This window comes from Podarcis erhardii (genome assembly GCF_964252035.2).
Source record: "Podarcis erhardii genome assembly, chromosome: 3".
In the NCBI taxonomy this organism is placed as follows: domain Eukaryota; kingdom Metazoa; phylum Chordata; class Lepidosauria; order Squamata; family Lacertidae; genus Podarcis; species Podarcis erhardii.
The window spans coordinates 90,423,559-90,441,805 of NC_138507.1; the positions used below are offsets into that span (position 1 = coordinate 90,423,559).

The 18,247-nt window shown below is 42.4% G+C and overlaps 1 protein-coding gene across 1 annotated transcript in view; it reads right to left on the reverse strand.

Annotated features, from left to right (window-relative positions):
- Nucleotides 1-18,247, reverse strand: part of ALK (ALK receptor tyrosine kinase) — a 608,021-nt gene that overhangs the window by 142,435 nt on the left and 447,339 nt on the right. The window contains exons 6-8 of the mRNA XM_081854122.1: nt 16,322-16,453; nt 5,104-5,235; nt 3,916-4,016 (exon numbers count right to left, since the gene is read on the reverse strand). Of these exons, the coding sequence (XP_081710248.1) occupies nt 3,916-4,016; nt 5,104-5,235; nt 16,322-16,453 (365 nt within the window). The remainder of the gene's footprint in view (nt 1-3,915; nt 4,017-5,103; nt 5,236-16,321; nt 16,454-18,247) is intronic.

Consider the following 18,247-nt stretch of genomic DNA (forward strand, 5'->3'; position numbering starts at 1 on the left):
ACAGCTGCAATGCTGGATCTGCATGGGCGACTTTTAAGTGTCACTGGGAGTGACAGAGGTGGGGCAGTAATAGATTGCAACTTTCTCTTCCCCTCCTCAATGCACTTTCAAACACAAGTTTAATTATTCACCCTGTTTATGGACGGGGGAGGGGGGACTAACACACCTTGGGAAATTATTCACCCGGCTTCTGACAGCAGGCAGATTATGAGAAATATTCACACTTGCTGGTCTGTGACAAAATGGAGTTTTAAAATATTTACATCTTGCATGTGCTGCAGGCATGAAGGAAGGAAAGGAGAGACTCTTGTAAAGGAAGAAGCAATGGTAAGAGAGGAAATTGAATAGGAGTGTGTCAATATGTCAATTGAAATTGAGGTAGCAAGTGTCTAATTGTCTGAAGAAAGAGGTCCACTAGGAATAAATGCAATCAAATAATACAACATAAAAGTCTCCTAACCTAAGCTCAGGAAGAAAAATCACTATAGCAGAGGGATGTAGTCAGAGAAAAAGGGAGCCAAGGGATGATGCAGACAGTGTGGGCATGCATTAAACACAGGGTTACTAGTTTGGATAAAGTGCGGAGAAAGGGTCACCTTTTTCAACATGAAGTGGAGTGCGCAGAGGATGGGAACAAAACCTGCTTCCTCCCCTGCTATCTGTTCCTGCTTTAAGGTATCCCCCCCCCCCCGCCTGGCTCCAATACTGGAAGTAAGCAAGTCTCAGGGAAAAGGCCTTAAGGAAGTGTATCACGGGAAGTTTTGAAGGAGGGGAGGGAAAAGTTTCACTCCTCCCTGTGTTTTATTTATTTTGTGATGGGAAGGTGTAGGTGTGTTGCCTGTTTGGGGAATGGTGGCCCGAGCATCATCAATTTGCCATCTGTGAAATGGGCATTTTGTGCTACCGATTTGATTTTCAAAGGCCAAGGCCAAAAAAGGTTAAGAAACCCTGGCTCATGCTCATTTTGCCCTTTTCCATTACGACTACTCCATTCTTTTCATCCTGTTTTCTTCCATTAACTTCTCTAGTTATAGAGATTTCCCCAGCTGCCTGGAGCAGATTTGGGGGAGGGTATGAGGCATGGGGGGGGGGAGGAGCCCTACTGCACCAACAAAAGTCTTTCCCTGTGCACAAGGAATTAGCTAAATAGTTCCTTATGTATTCTCTCTGCTCTCATAGCAAGATGTTGACCCCAAGGTGACAGCTGAGGGAAGGAGGGTTCACCTAGAAACACAGGAAGCTGCTGTGGTCAGACCATTGGTCCATCTAGCTCAGAATCGTCCTCACTAACAGCCAATGACTCTTCAGGGTTTCAGACAGGAATCTCTCCCACAGCTACCAAGAGACACCAGAGACCAAAACCAAAGAAGTGTAACTTCTTGCATGCAAAGCAGATGCACTATTGCTGAGCTTTCTCACCTCAGCTGGAATAACTGAGGACAGTGGACACACCATCAAGCTAGTCTATTGAGCAAGTTCATCTTATGTTGAGTTACACTGCAAGAACTGGATTTGCCACCCTTCCATAAATACTTCTTTCCATTCATATCTCTGGTGAATGTTGGACAAACACTTGATCCTGACAACCTCCCAATTACTGTGGCCATTCATGCTGTGTGTATGCCTCGGTTTTGCAATTATGCACCTAAAACAGCAAGAGGAGAAACTCTGCAAACCAGGTCAAACCCACCCCCAAACAAACTCTATTCTTATTAGAGTTTCTTATTAGAGAGTCTCTTCTGAAATCTGAAATGTTGTTTTCCAGGAGTGGGGAAAGGGAGGGGACAAGGATACAGGTGCCTTTGCTTGCCTGTTGCAACACTGTTTTTATATGAATTTCACTCCCAACACATAGTTATTTGTCCTCAACAATCTTCCTTTACCACAACCTTCACCAACCTGGGGTGCTCCAGATGTTGTTTTTTGACTACAGTTCACATCAGCATTAGATGTGGCTGGGGGATTTGGAGTCTAAAGCATCTGGAGGGCACCAGGATGGCGAAGACTGCTTTACAGAGTTTGCACTGAGACTTAAGTCTCTCAGAACTGTGGCTCTAAATGGGCATCTATAAGAATTCACTGAGCTCCACTTTCTATTTGAAAATGTAGAAAATGTTAGCATTACTAATAAAGTATAGAAAAATCAAACTTCAGATATATGGATGCAATGAATCTGAACTCTTTGGGTACTTATCCAGGATGCTTTTGTATGACCTAGCAGTTCCTATTTGCACAATTCTGCTGTAATTATTCCAACGCACTCTGCAGCACTAGTGGCAAAGCGGTTTCCAATTTTAATTTTATACGCCTCTTGGGTATGTAATTTTCCTGCCGCTGCTAAAGAGCACCAGTGATTTACATCAGCGATGTTAATTACTTCTAAAGGCCAAACATGACAGTTTTCATTCCCTCCTTACTTGAGTGAATTTATCATTCACAGAAGTACAATAGTCATTCAAAGGAATGGGCAGTTCTGGCTGTCCCCTAACCTACGATGCTCCTGTCCCTGTACAAATTAAAAAAGAAATCTTAAGGGGAACTTTAAGTCTGGCACACATTGATCTATCATCCTTTCCCATTGGTCTAGGGATAAGTGAATGTGTCAATTTGGTTTCTCTCCATTTTTCACTTTTTCTAGCCTTAAGTTCAGTTCTTTACATTTCCATATTCATCTGTGTGTCTTTTTTAATAAAAAAAACTTTATGAAAATTAATTAGCATTTTAATGTGAATTTTGCCCAATATACATATTTTTGCAAGCTATTTCCCTAATATAATGCATTATTTGTGGGTTTTTTTTTACTAATATATGCTTTTTTATGCATATTTTATCCTAGTACAAACATTTCTGTCAACATTACTTAGCTGGAAAACATTTCAGATTTCAGAAAACTGCAAATTTTGAAGTTGTGCTTCAGTTCAAGTATTATTTGGGGAAGTGTGATTAGGTAGGTCTGCATTTAAATGTGAACTGAACCCAATTCTTTCACCAAGTTTCTTACACAGGACTCTCCCACTTCAAACCCAGTTTTGAATGGCGCTTTTTGTGAGTCTTCTTTTTCCTTAGTCAATAACTCCAGTTCACCAGTGGAGGCGCTATTTCTCACAGCTGGTTTCAAACTCAGGGTCCCAAAGATCAGTTTCTAAAGGTGAGAGAAGAGTGGAGATAATGGGTCCTCCACTCTTTGCTTGATAAACACAATTGCTGTGTATTTCACTTGGTTCCTTGCACGTACACATTCACAAAGGAATACACCATGCTGTCTACAGTAAAAAGAAACATTGGTGAACATGTAGTAACGATTGTCTTTGCTACTTAAAGTACAGAGATGCTCTACACCACTGAAAGCAGCAGCCCTTGGAATGGAATACCCGACTTGTTTGGAGGTTCTAGCAGGGGAGCGCAGCTATCGTATACCCTTGACCGAAGAACGGTACATTCCTTCTATCTGGGATGGTCATCCTCTTCCACTGAGCGCGCAGCTTCGGGAGGGATGCACATGGAGCGGTGAGGGAGGAAGGGGACACCTGCCTAGCCAGCCAGATCAGCCGAATCAACCCTGGCGATCAATGGGGTGACAGATGTTGCAGCCAGATCGCCCTCACATTTTGGAAGATAAAAGGGGAAAAATATTTACTTTCATTATTATCATTCTGTGTGCAGGTGTGGGTGTGTGGGTGTCTGTACATATGTGTGTTGTTGTATGCAATGTTTGGGAGGAAATAAGACGGTAAACAACAAATAACAAACTGGAATGGAATACCCAACACTGCCCGAGCCATTAGTATTTGTAGCTCATGTCATTCAAATAAAAGGGTGATGTGAAGGGCCTGATAATAGCCAGACATACATCTTTTTTGACAATCTAAGCACCTTGCACACTTTTCCAGTTTGCAGCTAAGCAAGTATACTTACCTCACAGGGTGAGTTTTTCATGGGAGCTGGAAAAACAGCACTAGTCACCACAACTGTTTCTGCAGCTGGCATCTCACTGGTGTTAAGCAAAAGTGCACATTCTGGGCGGGGGCAAAAGGAGGGGAGAGAAGATGGAGAGGTAAATTTGTTACTACTTTGATGGAATATTTGTGCAGCAGACTATTTGGTTGTGGGTGGGTGTGCACACACAGACATGCAAATGTCAGGTAGACCCTTATTATAGAGGGATAACACTGCTGAAGTCATTTTTCAGTATTCTTTGGATGTAGTAATGCAGTTTCATATACCCCAGGGCCTCACCTTCAGAATTATACGCAAGCGCCCTGCCAGCTTCTCTCACAAACAATGTTTATCCCTGACTTGGGATTTGTTTTCTTCACTTGCTCCGAATCAAAATGCATCCAACTTTTTAAAAAAATTGATTTTGAGTGAACCTCTGCCGTTATGAAATATGCAAAAGTAATATTTCACTGAAGCTTGAGGCTGAAGGTCACTTCTACCATCATCACGGCAACATGAAGAGAACTCCAAAAGAACAGAAATCTTGGTGCTGTGAATTGCTCAGGGCCAGCGTGACACATTTTGCTGCCTGAGGTGAAAGACAAGATGCCTCTCGTCCTCCTGCATTCCATCTGCTGGAGCTGACTGGACGGGCAATTCAGTCTTACTTCAATCCTGGTGATGGGGCTAGTGCCTTGCCACCACTTCCTGCCGTCAACATCTGCCATGGCAGGGTATTGGAAATAAATAAACCTTGGAAATTTTATTCTCTTTTCAATGACCTAAGACAGTGGTTCCCAATTAGCTAAGAACTGCGGACCCCCAGTTTTTCAAAAGCTAAGCCATGGACCCCCGACTTTTGAATTTTTTTATATCTCTATGCAGTGCTATTTTTCTAGAAAAAGAGGTGCCAGAACTCACCATGGACTCACCCTTGCTCTCTTATAATGGCAATAGCACCCACCTGAGAGGTGCCACAACTTGGTTCCGGTGAGTTCTTGAAAAAAAGCACTGTCTCTATAGAAGTTTTTGTTTTGTGAATGGTGCCACAGGTGGGTTATGTGGACCTCCTGTGGCCCATGGACCACTGATTAGGAACCACTGGCCTAAGACAATTAAATTAGGTCTATCCCTTTCCCCCTGTAGTTTGGTACAACTCTGACATACCTTTCAAACAAAAATGGCTATGTTGTGGATTTCCAATATGCCACAGATGGGCCTCTTGGGAAGTTGATGAACTTTGAGTCCAGCCGCAGTCTTCATCTTCAAAGGAGCAGTAGAAGCCAGAGGGAAGTTTTTCTGCAAGGAAAATTGCGGGAGACAAAGATCTGACCAGCAATTCCTGAGCACAGAATAAAGGGAAGTGTTTCTATGGTTCTTCTTGGGTGAGAAGATTGTTCCTTCACAGTGCTGCACCAGCAATGATATATGGTGCTTTTCCCAAGGACTCCAAGAGGTTCAACAGCCATTACTTAGATTACCCTGCAAGGTAGGGTAATGCTATTGTTATCTATAGGTTATAGATGGAATCAGGGCTCAGGTTGAGAGATAGTGCCATTCTCTGAATTTTGCAGTGCAGTGCTCCAGCCAAGTGGACAAAAATTCAAATACCATGGTAATATATGCACCAAATGTATATTTCACATTCAAATTTACATTATGTTAGGAAAAATCACTTTCCAAAACTATATTAGGCAAAAATGTGTGCATTACTAAAAAATAAATAAGAAAAAATCACACTACAATGCTGATTAATTTTTATAATTATAAAAACCCACAAATTTCTGCAGAAATGCGGAGAACTGAATTCAGGTTTGGGAAAATGAGAAACTGGGAGAATGGACAGTGACAGATCCATCTATATCTGTATGTAAAGTTCCCTGTTACTGTGTGTGTTGAAATTAATGCGGAGCAATTCCTGATATCGACAGCACTTCTTGATTACGTGCCATCACTCTATGGGGGAATTTTTACACATTTAATGTATTTTACATACTTCAAGGTGGAACTGAATGTAAAATATGTAAAATGTACATAAAATATATTGAATACTTAAAATTCCCCAGGATAGTGACAGCACATCACCACGATCCACAGCACCCAGTGGGACTTGCAACATTAATTACAACACGCTTAATGGCACTTGTAGGAATCTGGAAGTACTTTTAAAAACAGCAGCAGCAACAACAAAAAATCTAAAATAGTTACTGGAAACATGGTGAATGCTCAGCCAAGCTTATACTGTGAGTTTCTGTAAATAACAAGGGAAATTATGAGCTCAAACACAGTCAGTTCGTGCACCCCTAGTTTATTTCAGGTGATGTAGATTGCATATGAGAGCAGCTTCATCCACCTGGCCAAACAAGACTGCTTCTGTACCAGTCATGAAAGGCAGATTAGAATGCATATATGACCGTTTATTTATCATTTCTCTATCCTGAACAATCAGTTTACTTTTAAGAGGAATTTTCAGCTTCCCATAAATATTTAATGTACCTAGCACACGCATACACATATTTTTTTCCTTTAAAGGGATGTCATTGTATCAATAACTGAGAGTAACGTGCAGTACAATGATATTCCATGTGAAATAGAAAACTGACATACATAATTTTATTTTTGGAGGCTGAATTCATTTTCACAATCAGCATATTCTTAGTGCATTTAAGATCTTTTGCCCAGTTCTTGTTCCTCATTCTTGGTTTTCAATCTGTATACATTCTGATACAGGTTTTATTCCATTTCAGATTCTATGCTTATGTTTTATTACAATTTTAGGTTTGGCTTCGTTTTCCTTGTTTTGGTGTAAATCATCCAGAGAATGTTTGTTACTCGAGTGGTATATAAACAAACACATATGAGGGTAACAAAGATGAGACCTTATCCAGTCGAGTCAACCATTTGCTATGGGTGCAAGCGCTTGATAAAGGCCCTGTCTACATAGACACCTTTATTCACTGCAATGCAGCCAGTGGTCCATATTGAAGTAAGTTTATATATGTAGATAGGCCCTATCCATTGACATGAATGGCAGAGATGGGTGGATCTGTCGATTTCAGTTTCTCTCAATTTCTCATTTTTCTAGTCAACTAAAGTTCTCCACATTTCCACATAAGTTTGCCATAAAAAAGTAAAAAAAAGTGCCATCAACAGGATTTTTGTGTGGTTTTTTTCTTAAGCACATACATTTGGGTATGCAATGTTGCCTAATATACTTTTAGGTAAAGGTAAAGGACGCCTGGACGGTTAAGTCTAGTCAAAGGTGACTATGGGGTTGCAACGCTCATCTTGCTTTCAGGCCGAGGGAGCGGGTGTTTGCCCACAGACAGCTTTCTGGGTCATGTGGCTAGCATGACTAAACAGCTTCTGGTGGCGGTGTAGTCTAAACCACTGAGCCTCTTGGGCTTGCTGATCAGAAGGTTGGCAGTTTGAATCCCCACGATGGAGTGAGCTCCCATTGCTCTGTCCCAGCTCCTGCCAACCTAGCAGTTCAAAAGCATGCCAATGCAAGTAGATAAATAGGTACCACTGCGGTAGGAAGGTAAACAGTGTTTCTGTGTGCTCTGGTTTCCATCACAGTGACCCATTGCACCAGAAGCAGTTTCGTTATGCTGGCCAAATGACTCGGAAAGCTGTCTGTGAACAAATGCACACCGCAACCCTATAGTTGCCTTTGACTGGATTTAACCGTCCAGCGGTCCTTTACCTTTACCTTTTTAATATACTTTTATTACTTCAAAATAATTACCCCAAATATAATGCATTTTTGCATGTTATTTGCACTAAAAAGTGGATTTTATGCATGCTTTGCCCCTGTATGTGCATTTCTCTACACATCACTTCACTGGAGAACTGCTTTGCAAAATTTGGAGACATGCACATCTTGAAAGATGGCTTTGTTTCGGTCCGTATATTGTTTCAGGAAGTGTCAGTTATGTAGGTTTACCTTTACAAGTGAACTGAACTGAATTTCTTTCCCCATCCTTAATGAATGAGCCACTCACATAGTAAGGCAGCCATCACCAAACCATTGTCATCCAGTGGCTTTGGGCTGCAACTCTCACCAGCCCCATCCAGCATTGTGGAGAGCGCCAGCCTGTCAAATACTTCAGTAGGACCTCCCAGTTTGCACACACAGGGCTGTGAATCAGAGCGGCTGCATTCATCGTTGCTACTGCATACCCTTGTACTTTTATTCTTTCTTTTGTAGAGACTCTGTTACTTCTAAAATTCTGCTTTGGTAAGAATCATGTGACACATTCAACCTTTTTTTAGACCTGGAGGTATTTCTTTTTTTAAAAAAAATCAATGTGTTTTAGTGCTTGCAATTTTGAAACTCATATTTATTCAATTACTGTCTTGTCATATTAAGAAAGCTTCTATGCAGAAAGTAATATGGATTTTTTTAAGACATTGGATTCCTCGCTAAATCAATATTAAGTCTAATATACTCATGCTCAAAGTGTTAGAGAGGTTTGTGGCTCTGCAAAACTCCTCTCTTCTTTTTTACACTGTTTCCTCTCATTCTTGCCATGGTCCTGTTAAAGGAACATTTTATTGTAGCCTGCCCTATTCTTAAAGCTCAGAGTGGGAAACAAGATTTTCTTATGTTGCTGTTGTTAATTTGTTTAACATGAAAACATTTACCCTTTTAACAAGTGCCCAATGTCACTTAAAATATAAAACAATAAAATTAACCAACTATAGTACTAATTGTTTGTTTGCTTGCTTGCTTGCTTGCTTGCTGCTGTTCCCATTTTCACCTTTGAAGACAATGAGATGGACATGACAGTACTAAATAAAACTCATGAGTGGCGATGAACTGATTTGCTTACACCAGAGGCTACCTATATATTTGCCTATCCATCTACCCTAACATTCAAGTCGTCTGCCCCTGAAGTTTTGCTGAGCATTCCTTCTCCTCAGTCCAGACAGCCATCTGAACTCAGCTGCACACAGGGATCTCTTGCACAACAATTCCAACAGGGGGGGGGGAGGGGAGAGAGAGTTATTCTGCATGCACAAACAGAAGTGTGTACAAATCAGCTATGTTAACAGAAATGAATGGAGAAAGCAATCTGGCCAGACACCTCCATGAGCACATCAGAGCAATTGTGCATGGAGGGAATTTTCAAATTAGGGCAGATGTGGTTTTGTTGCTAGATACAGTACTTGCAGGCTTATTCTTCTAAAATAAAGAGTTCACATTCCTTCTCCACTCTACTCCATTCAGAGAAAGCAAGGGCAATGAAAAGCCACTACTCAGTGATGTGAACTCTCAATGGCAATGAAGTGCCACATCATCACCACACTAGGTACGTGATCTCTTGTTGACTTGAGATTATTTAGTAGGAAGAAGACATGGTTCACCAACCACCCCTCTTCTGCCAAATGGTTTGCCTGCAAAATTTTTGCATAGTTCTAGAAAAGTATTTTATTATAAAGTTCTTCCATGTTGTCCCTTTATAGAAATAAAATGGCACATTCATTCTACTTCCATTGGGATTTTGAACTCCGAAATACAGAAGATTCCGTCCCCACCTTGTGATTATTTTTACTTCCCCTCCTCAGGCTAAGTTCTGAATAAAATGTCACAAGTAAGTATACCCAGAATTCTCCTTGAAACAGCTCAGCATGCAGTCCAGCTGAATTCACTTTAGTGCCTGCTATACAGTATACAGAATGGTGTAAACAAGCCAGAGCAGTCAGAAGGAGACATCTAAGCATCAAACACTGCCTAGGGCCTGGGAGGTGGGGAAGCGGCAGGAAAGCTTATTGTGGAGCGAGAAATAGTGATGTATAAAAAGAGCAATTGCTAGCCCAGTGTACCACTTTCTTCTGTCATAAATATGTCTTTATGAACCTCTGGCTGTCTTGTACTATGAATGCACAGACTTCTTCACTTATTGTAATGCCTCCTACATGTGGCAAACCAATGACAGCTATTTATTGCAATTCCACTGCAAGCTTTGTAGTTTCTAGCTCATGTGTCAGATTACATTGTCTGGATTCTTTTTTTGGTTTGCACAGATTAGACTCTTATTAGCACAATCCTGATTAGCAAAGGCCTTGCACAGAGCTCACAAAAACACTTTCTGTGGTTATCATTTACATGTCTTGGTATGTTTGCATGTGCATTAAATATCAGATGCATGAAAGAACCACCATGGCTCCATTGCTACCGACCATGACCTTATTCTGTTGAGAATTTAAGGATAATTCAGGCGATAGAAAGAGTTTTGAAAAGTGAAGATATACAGGGCCAATCTTGACGCCCATAGACCACTTAAGGAACAATTGAGCACTGGGATGATATTCGGAAATATGGCTCTGAATTTTCATAAAAACACCTCCCTATAAACTGAGACTATAAATATTATAGTGATGACCATAACACCAAGGTTAGTTGCTAATTATGTTTGCCATTCCAGCAATGTACAGATAAAGGTAAAGGTAAAGGTACCCCTGCCCGTACGGGCCAGTCTTGACAGACTCTAGGGTTGTGCGCCCATCTCACTTAAGAGGCCGGGGGCCAGCGCTGTCCGGAGACACTTCCAGGTCACGTGGCCAGCGTGACAAAGCTGCATCTGGCGAGCCAGCGCAGCACACGGAAACACCGTTTACCTTCCCGCCAGTAAGCGGTCCCTATTTATCTACTTGCACTCGGGGGTGCTTTCAAACTGCTAGGTTGGCAGGCGCTGGGACAGAGCAATGGGAGCGCACCCCGCCGCAGGGATTCGAACCACCGACCTGACGATCGGCAAGCCCTAGGCGCTGAGGCTTTTACCCACAGCGCCACCCGCGTCCCATAATTTACAGATAAATGAGCATAATTTTGGATGAATCATTTCTAATGTGGCTTTTACCTTTTTTTTTTGCTTCATTTATGGATTTATTTTGGTCATCTGTAGATTTTTATCCAATTGATTGCAACATTCATATTTGCTGCACGTAATGTATCTACAAACTCCAAGTCACATTCCTTCACCTTCCTCTATAAATCACATAAGTAGCTAAGTCAAAGCTGCTAAAAGATCCTCAGAAAGTTCATATCCTGCAGTATCTTTTAGGAATGAAATTAATCCCCCATACATTTGGGTAGAACCACTAAAAGTGAATAAAACTTGATAGATTTGCCCCATGCCCCCAGAAGGTTAAGTGGTCCTCCTTATTATACATCTTCTCAGAACCAGCCAACCAATGATGTGAGCTGAGGCAGCTGCTTCTGGCAGCACTTGAGAGAAGAGCCACCAAGGATGAAGAAGCTGCTGCTTCCTGCTGCTGCTTTGCATGGCAGGGTTGCCATAGCTACTGTGTATGGCAGCAGTGGCAGCAGCTTCTCTTCCTCTTCTTCCAGGTACCACCTCTCACAGGGCTCCTTGGGTGAATAGGCATGCTGCTTTCATAGTCTATGTACTAGAGCAGAAAACCTATTCACTGTGTGCCCAGAAAGCAGCAAGGGACTGCCTCACTGCTGGCATCCCTTCACCCAGTGACTATGAGGACTCTGCCTTTTAAAGCAGCAGCGGGGCAGAGGCTTCCTCTTCCACCTTTTCACCCTCCTTCTCCTTCCTTGCTCACTCATTTCCTTGCTAACTTGCCCTCCCTCTATGTGGTGGCAAAAGGTAAAGGTAAAGGGACCCCTGACCATTAGGTCCAGTCGTGACCGACTCTGGGGTTGCGGCGCTCATCTCGCTTTACTGGCTGAGGGAGCCGGCGTACAGCTTCCAGGTCATGTGGCCAGCACGACTAAGCCGCTTCTGGAGAACCAGAGCAGCGCACGGAAACACCGTTTACCTTCCCGCTGGAGCAGTACCTATTTATCTACTTGCACTTTGACGTGCTTTCGAACTGCTAGGTTGGCAGGAGCAGGGACCGAGCAACGGGAGCTCAGCCCGTCACGGAGATTCGAACCGCCGACCTTCTGATCGGCAAGTCCTAGGCTCTGTGGTTTAACTCACAGCACCACCCGCGTCCCTCTATGTGGTGGTACACACACTTAATTACTTATAACTGATACAATGCAATACACATTCAGGGGGTGCGAACTTAAAATATTGGGGGGGGATGGCGGCAGGTAAGCCACACCCTGCAGAATCAATCACAAGACATGGTGCATGCACACCATTTGAATGGCAATGCCCATCAACTTGGGGGGGTAGGTACCCTCAAATATTTTAGGGGGAGCCTGAAGGCACCCTGCCCCTAGGAGTTGGCTTCTATGTTCAGGGGCTATATATGAAGTTGTGAACTAGTCTTAGACAAATTTCACACTCTGGCTAAAGATGGGAACTGTCTGTCGACACTATGGGAGGTACCCTGGCTTGAAGCTTGTAGTTTTGCTGTGTGTGTTGGTGATGATGAAGTGGATTTCTGACACACCCTTCACCATAAGGTCTGGCCGCAGATTACAACAACAAAACCAGCACAATTTAAAACAAAACCAATCAACCATGCACAACAATCAGCAGGTTAATTTACAGCTTTGTGGCATGTCACAAAACTTACTTTTCAGCTGTCAAAGGCCAGAGTAAAGATGCAGATGAATAATGATGATGTTAGGCACAGTTCTGCAGGGAGGGAGTTCCACAGTTTTAAGGCTACCACAGAGGAAGCTCTCTCCCATGTGATTACCCAAACTTCTAAGGGTGATGGTGATGATCATTGCGCAGGCCTCTGCACTTTTAAGGTTGGAGAGCAGAAGTTTCGAGATATGAAAGAAAACCCCAAGTCTCGAAATATTACCCTGCCCATATTCTAGGCTGTTCTTGTCCCTCTGGGCAAGGTACTGGTCTCAAATTTCCTCCACCCAGTAGAGTTTTCTCACAGATGTGTTTTCAGGCACATTAGTGACACATTTTGAGAAAGTGGGGGAATACAGCCAGCCAATCATGAAATTGCTGCAGGAGAAAGAATACCTGCTTTGCACATTATATCCAGCAGCACTTTGAGTAATCTAGAAATGACTGTGCAGATAAGTCCTCAATTTGCAGAAAACTTTTTGTATTTATGTGGAGGAAGAACACTGCACTATTACAGAAATGTTATATTGCTATTTCCTTTGTGGGTAGTTTTGTGCTGGTTCGCATCTACCAGCAAAGTTCAAATGAATCAGCCTTTTTCATCATAAAATGGCCTCCACAGAACTGTCAGGAGAACATTGCAGTCACCTGCTCGTGTTTCATCTAAAACTCACACTACTCATTTCCTGTCTCAACAAGAGGATACGGCAGGAAAACTCATTCCCTAAATCTCATTCTGCACACTTCCACCTCCCACACACAGTGAGTGAAGCTTGAATCACCATGTTTGATGGTGTTTCAGCTGCGCAATTCATGTTTGCTGTGCCGATTCATGTTATAACCTGGGCATGTCTATCCTTCTTTCCATTCCCTTTTTGTCACAGTAACTTTTCCAGATGTCAGAGTGCTCCCATTTGCAACCCTTGGACAAACTTTTAATTGACAAAAGCCTATTTCTATGAAATGCCACCTCTTTGTCTCTTTGCACAGGCTGTCCATGTACAGCTCTGATATCATCCCCTCCAACATTTCTCTGATGAAAATAGGGATATCCTATTCAGTTGTTGTTGTTGTTGTTGTTGTTGTTGTTGTTGTTGTTGTTGTTGTTGTTGTTATTATTATTATTATTATTATTATTATTATTATTATTATTATGCTGCTCATCTGACTGGGCTGCCCCAGCCACTCTGGGTGGCTTCCAACATATATAAAACATTAAACATTAAAAACCTTCCCTATACAGGGCTGCCTTCCAATGTGTTCTAGAGGTTGTAGAGCTGCTTATCTCCTTGGCTTGGTGGTCGCATAACTCCATACCCTCCAACATTTCTCTGATGAAAATGGGATGTCCTAAGGAAAAGTGGGACATTCCGGGATCAAATCAGAAACTAGGACAGCTTCTGTTAATATGGGACTGTCCCTGAAAAATAGGGACACTTGGTCTTTTACATGTCCTTGAAACTTCCCCCTCTTATTCATCATGAGCTTGATTGCTTTGTGTCCCCACCCCAAAGTGACTGATTTGCCTCTCATTTTGCACCTACTATCTATATGTTGCACTTTAGCACCAGAAATTATAGGTATGCACTGGAGTTCTGAGTACTTCCTGAGTTACGAGGCAAATGGTGTCATTTGGGCGGGGCTTTTACATTCCAGAGTCAGATTCGGTTTTTTATTTGTTTTATTTATTAAAGGTATACACCACCTTTCATCTGAGGATCACAGGGCAGTTTACGGTATAACAGTAGAGATTGTATTATTGATGAGGTGTCTCAGGTAAGATCAGGAGTTTCCAAGTCACTCTGTAGATTCGAGTTTCCCCAAAATATTGCTGTTTTACCCTGTTTGTTTATTTATTCATTCATGTATTTCTGAAGCAAAACTAAGCCGACTAGGGAAACAGCATGAGCAAAAAGGGTGGAGAGGCATATGCCTTGTCAGGGTGGATTCTTTCAGTGTGACAGGCAGGTCTAGGCTTTAATCACAGTGAATTATTTTCTCAGTGGACTCCAATTCCTGTGTACATATTGTTCAAGCATATTTCTGCAGTTCCATGCTGGGGTTCCCCCCCGCCCCCACCATTACTCTTCCCCTATGCAAGTTGAAGGAGAGATCTGACTCTCTCCCAGGGAGAAGACGCAGTATCACAAAAAAACCCCACAAAAAACAACTGGTCGCAGCAGCCTGTTCCCATCAACAACCTTTGAGGTAACAAGATCTGAGTCAGGAGGCTGACATATACATCATTGTTTCCTGGGGATCCATGTTATCCTCCACCCCATGATTCATGCTATACCCACCCCAAAATGTTGAACTTTGCCCATATGGAAGAACCATTGACACCTGACAGGCTTCATCCCTTCAGAAGGGGTGACCATGCCTGCAAATTGCATCTAAGCCTGCAGAAAGCAAAACACACTTTCTTATTTTTAAAAGAAAGGTTCGCTGCACAAAGGATGCCTGGATGTATCTCCCTACAATTGGGATTAACCTTCGATTAATCATGAAAATTCCACCCACTTTTGGATGGAGTGGGAATTATAGCTATTGTTAAAATCCTCATTATAGTGAATGGGAGGTGGGCAGAAATTTGTTTTTACTGTAATTCGCTCTACACGGGGCTACCCTTGAAGCTGACCCAGAAACTCCAGCGCGTACAGAATGCTGTAGCGAGGCTCCTCACGGGGTCTCTGCCATGGGAACATATTCATCCAGTGCTTTTCAAACTGCACTGGCTCCCGGTGGAGTACAGGGTCAGATTTAAGGTGCTGCTTTTGACCTTTAAAGCCCTTCACGGCCTAGACCCTCGTACCTACGGGACCGCCTCTCCTGGTATGCCCCATGAAGAGCCTCAAGGTCCATAAATAGCAACACCCTAGTGGTCCTGGGCCCTGAGGAAGTTAGATTGGCTTCAACCAGAGCCAGGGCCTTTTCAACTCTGGCTCCGGCATGGTGGAACACTCTCCCTCATGAGACCAGGGCCCTACAGGATCTGATTTCTTTCCTCAGGGCCTGTAAGACAGAGTTGTTCTGCCTGGTCTTTGGCTTGGAGCCACTTTGATTCCCTCCCCCTCTTTCTTTTTCCTTTTTTCTTTCTCCTCCTGTGATGAGGCTGCATTTTAATATTTTAATGTTTCAATATTTTAATTGTTGTATTTTAATCTTGTTTTTAAGTTGTATTCATTCAACTTGTTTTTATTATTGCTTGTTAGCCGCCCTGAGCCCAGCCTTGGCTGGGGAGGGCGGGGTATAAATAAAATTATTTATTATTATTATTATTATTATTATTATTATTATTATTATCCAGATCTAAGCAGTTCCGAAACAGGCTGGGCTGCTGCTCAGAGCTACAGATACAAAGAAAATCTCGTGACTGGTGTACAAGAGATACAGCTAGAGCAAAACGAACACCTGGAAATTCTCAGGTCTTGATGCACTGCTTGGGTAAAATGGCATAACCCATACTGAGCCACAGGTCATTGATTTCAGCTTCTAGCCAAAAGACCACAGGAACATGTACAAGAGAGGCAAGAATATTCCTTTTTTAGGAGACACTCAATGACTGAGCTCTTGTACAAGAATGTACAAGAGAGGCAAGAATATTCCTTTTTTAGGAGGCACTCAATGACTGAGCTTTGCTTCCCCCACAGGGATAAAGCTAGATATCACATTTGAAGCTAGAGGCGAAAAGCATCCTAAGTCAGACAAGGTAGTGACCTCGATTTATTTGAATGCAGTCCATGTATAGCATGTGCAAGCATTCTAAGCATCAATTCAGATTCCCTGATGTGTTTAGGAAGGCATTATGTCATTCCCATTGGTTTAAGATATTAGGAAATAGTGTTGATTTTTAATTTACTTACTGCACAGCTGTCCTTCGTCCTCTCCCTCTGTACAGTCTCTGATGAAGTCACACACCTGTCCCAGCTTGATCACAGTTCCATTCCAGCAGCTGAAGGAACTCTGCAGAGCCATTTTAGGACCAGAAGGAGAACCTGTGCAAAAGAAGAGAGATCAGCTGAAATTTCTCCACAGCAATTTGTGCTGCAGTATGCTTTGCAGCTCCACACTGTCCACGAAACAGGCCACAATAATCCAGAAAACTCTAAGGCCAATTTAGGAAGGGCAAAAATTCAACCTACATTTCCTATACTCCCAAGCTAGCATAATAACTGAAGTGATCAAGGTGCCGTTGTTCTTTGATTGAGGGTGTCTTTGCAGCCCTGGGCTCATTTGAGAGAAAGGGCAGGATAGAAATTCAATAAATAAATAAGATCAAAACTTAAGACAAACCTAGATGTTAAATATGTCTTATCATTTAATATGCAATTTTCATAGAGTAACCAATGGGGCAATAGGGAATGTGGGTAGGGTACATGTAACTCTTTCCTTCCATGCTGTGTATAAGAATGTGATGAATTAACAAAAGGGGACATAATGCATTTAATAAGAATTTGGATAATATGTATTATAAGGTGGTTAAGCATTAAGCTCATTGTTTGCAACAAGCAATTAATTCATTTGCAATCAATTAAGATTTGCAATTAGTTAATTTATAAATTGCTTCCCTTGAGGCAATTCAAAGCAGTTTAAAATACAATGACACATGTAAGACAGTTAAAAATAGCTGCATATAAAAAACATTTAAGAAACAGCTATAAATGTTAAAAACAGTTTTTAAAAGCATCAGATACATGAAATCAATTGAAAATTGAAGCCAGATATCAACTGGGATAAGGTTTATAGAAGATTTGTTGATAGAGGAATGTCTTTAGCAGGTGCTGAAAAGGCAACAGAGAAGGTGCTTGTCTGGTTTGCCATGGGAGGGAGTTCCAAAAGGTTGATGCCACCATACCAAAGGCCCAATTCTGACATTGTGCCCGCAGGATGCCCACTCCTGCAGAATGATGATTGATTGGGTATGAGGTGAGCTTTTAGATATCCTGATCTCTGTCCAATACCAGCACCTTGAATCTAGTCCAGTAGCTAACTGGAAGCCAGTGCAATTATTGCACCAGCAACATAACATGCTGTCAATATTCTTCCCTGGCGAACAGCTGAGCAGCTGCATTTTGCACTAGCTGCAGCTTTTGGGTCAGCTCAGCTTACAGCCATTACAGTAAACCAGTTCCTTTCTAGAATGAACTTTCCGTGCCTGAATGGGAACTTTTGGGTCTCACTGTAGCTCCCCCCATCCATCTCACAACATCACTGCTTTTGTAGTCCAAGGCAGGTAGCCAAACAGGTCTAAAAAGCACCTGGTGGGCCACCATGCCAGGTTATTAGGATTGCATTCAGCTTGATATGTCACATATTTTGAAACCCTGCTTTGAAGCAGGCAGATTGTGAGAAGGAACAAATATACCCCAGCCCAAATAGCGTTGTGCCAATGTATGAGCCACAGGCTTTATGTTCCCTCCTTTTATGAAAGCAGTCGTCTCAGGGTCCAGTCAGCGGTCTGGGAGTGCTGCAGAAATACCAGAGCTAAATAGGCACGAATTGACTGGCAACCTGCACTGCCAACCCCCCCCCCCACTGCTTTATCTCTGGACATGCTGGCTCCTAACCTGCGAGAAATGTTGGATGTGGCTTCCAGAGGAAAGCAAAGGGAAATGCTGCTGCTTCACATAAAGAAACTCCAATAAACACGTGGAAGAAGTGAACTTCAAGTGGTTCCGTAAATCGCAACCTAATAATGCATTTCCTTCACCACCTCCGGGACTATGCACTATTGAGAGAACTCATTGCTTTGAAAAAAAAAAGGAAAAGCTGGTGTGCTACTGTTTTCT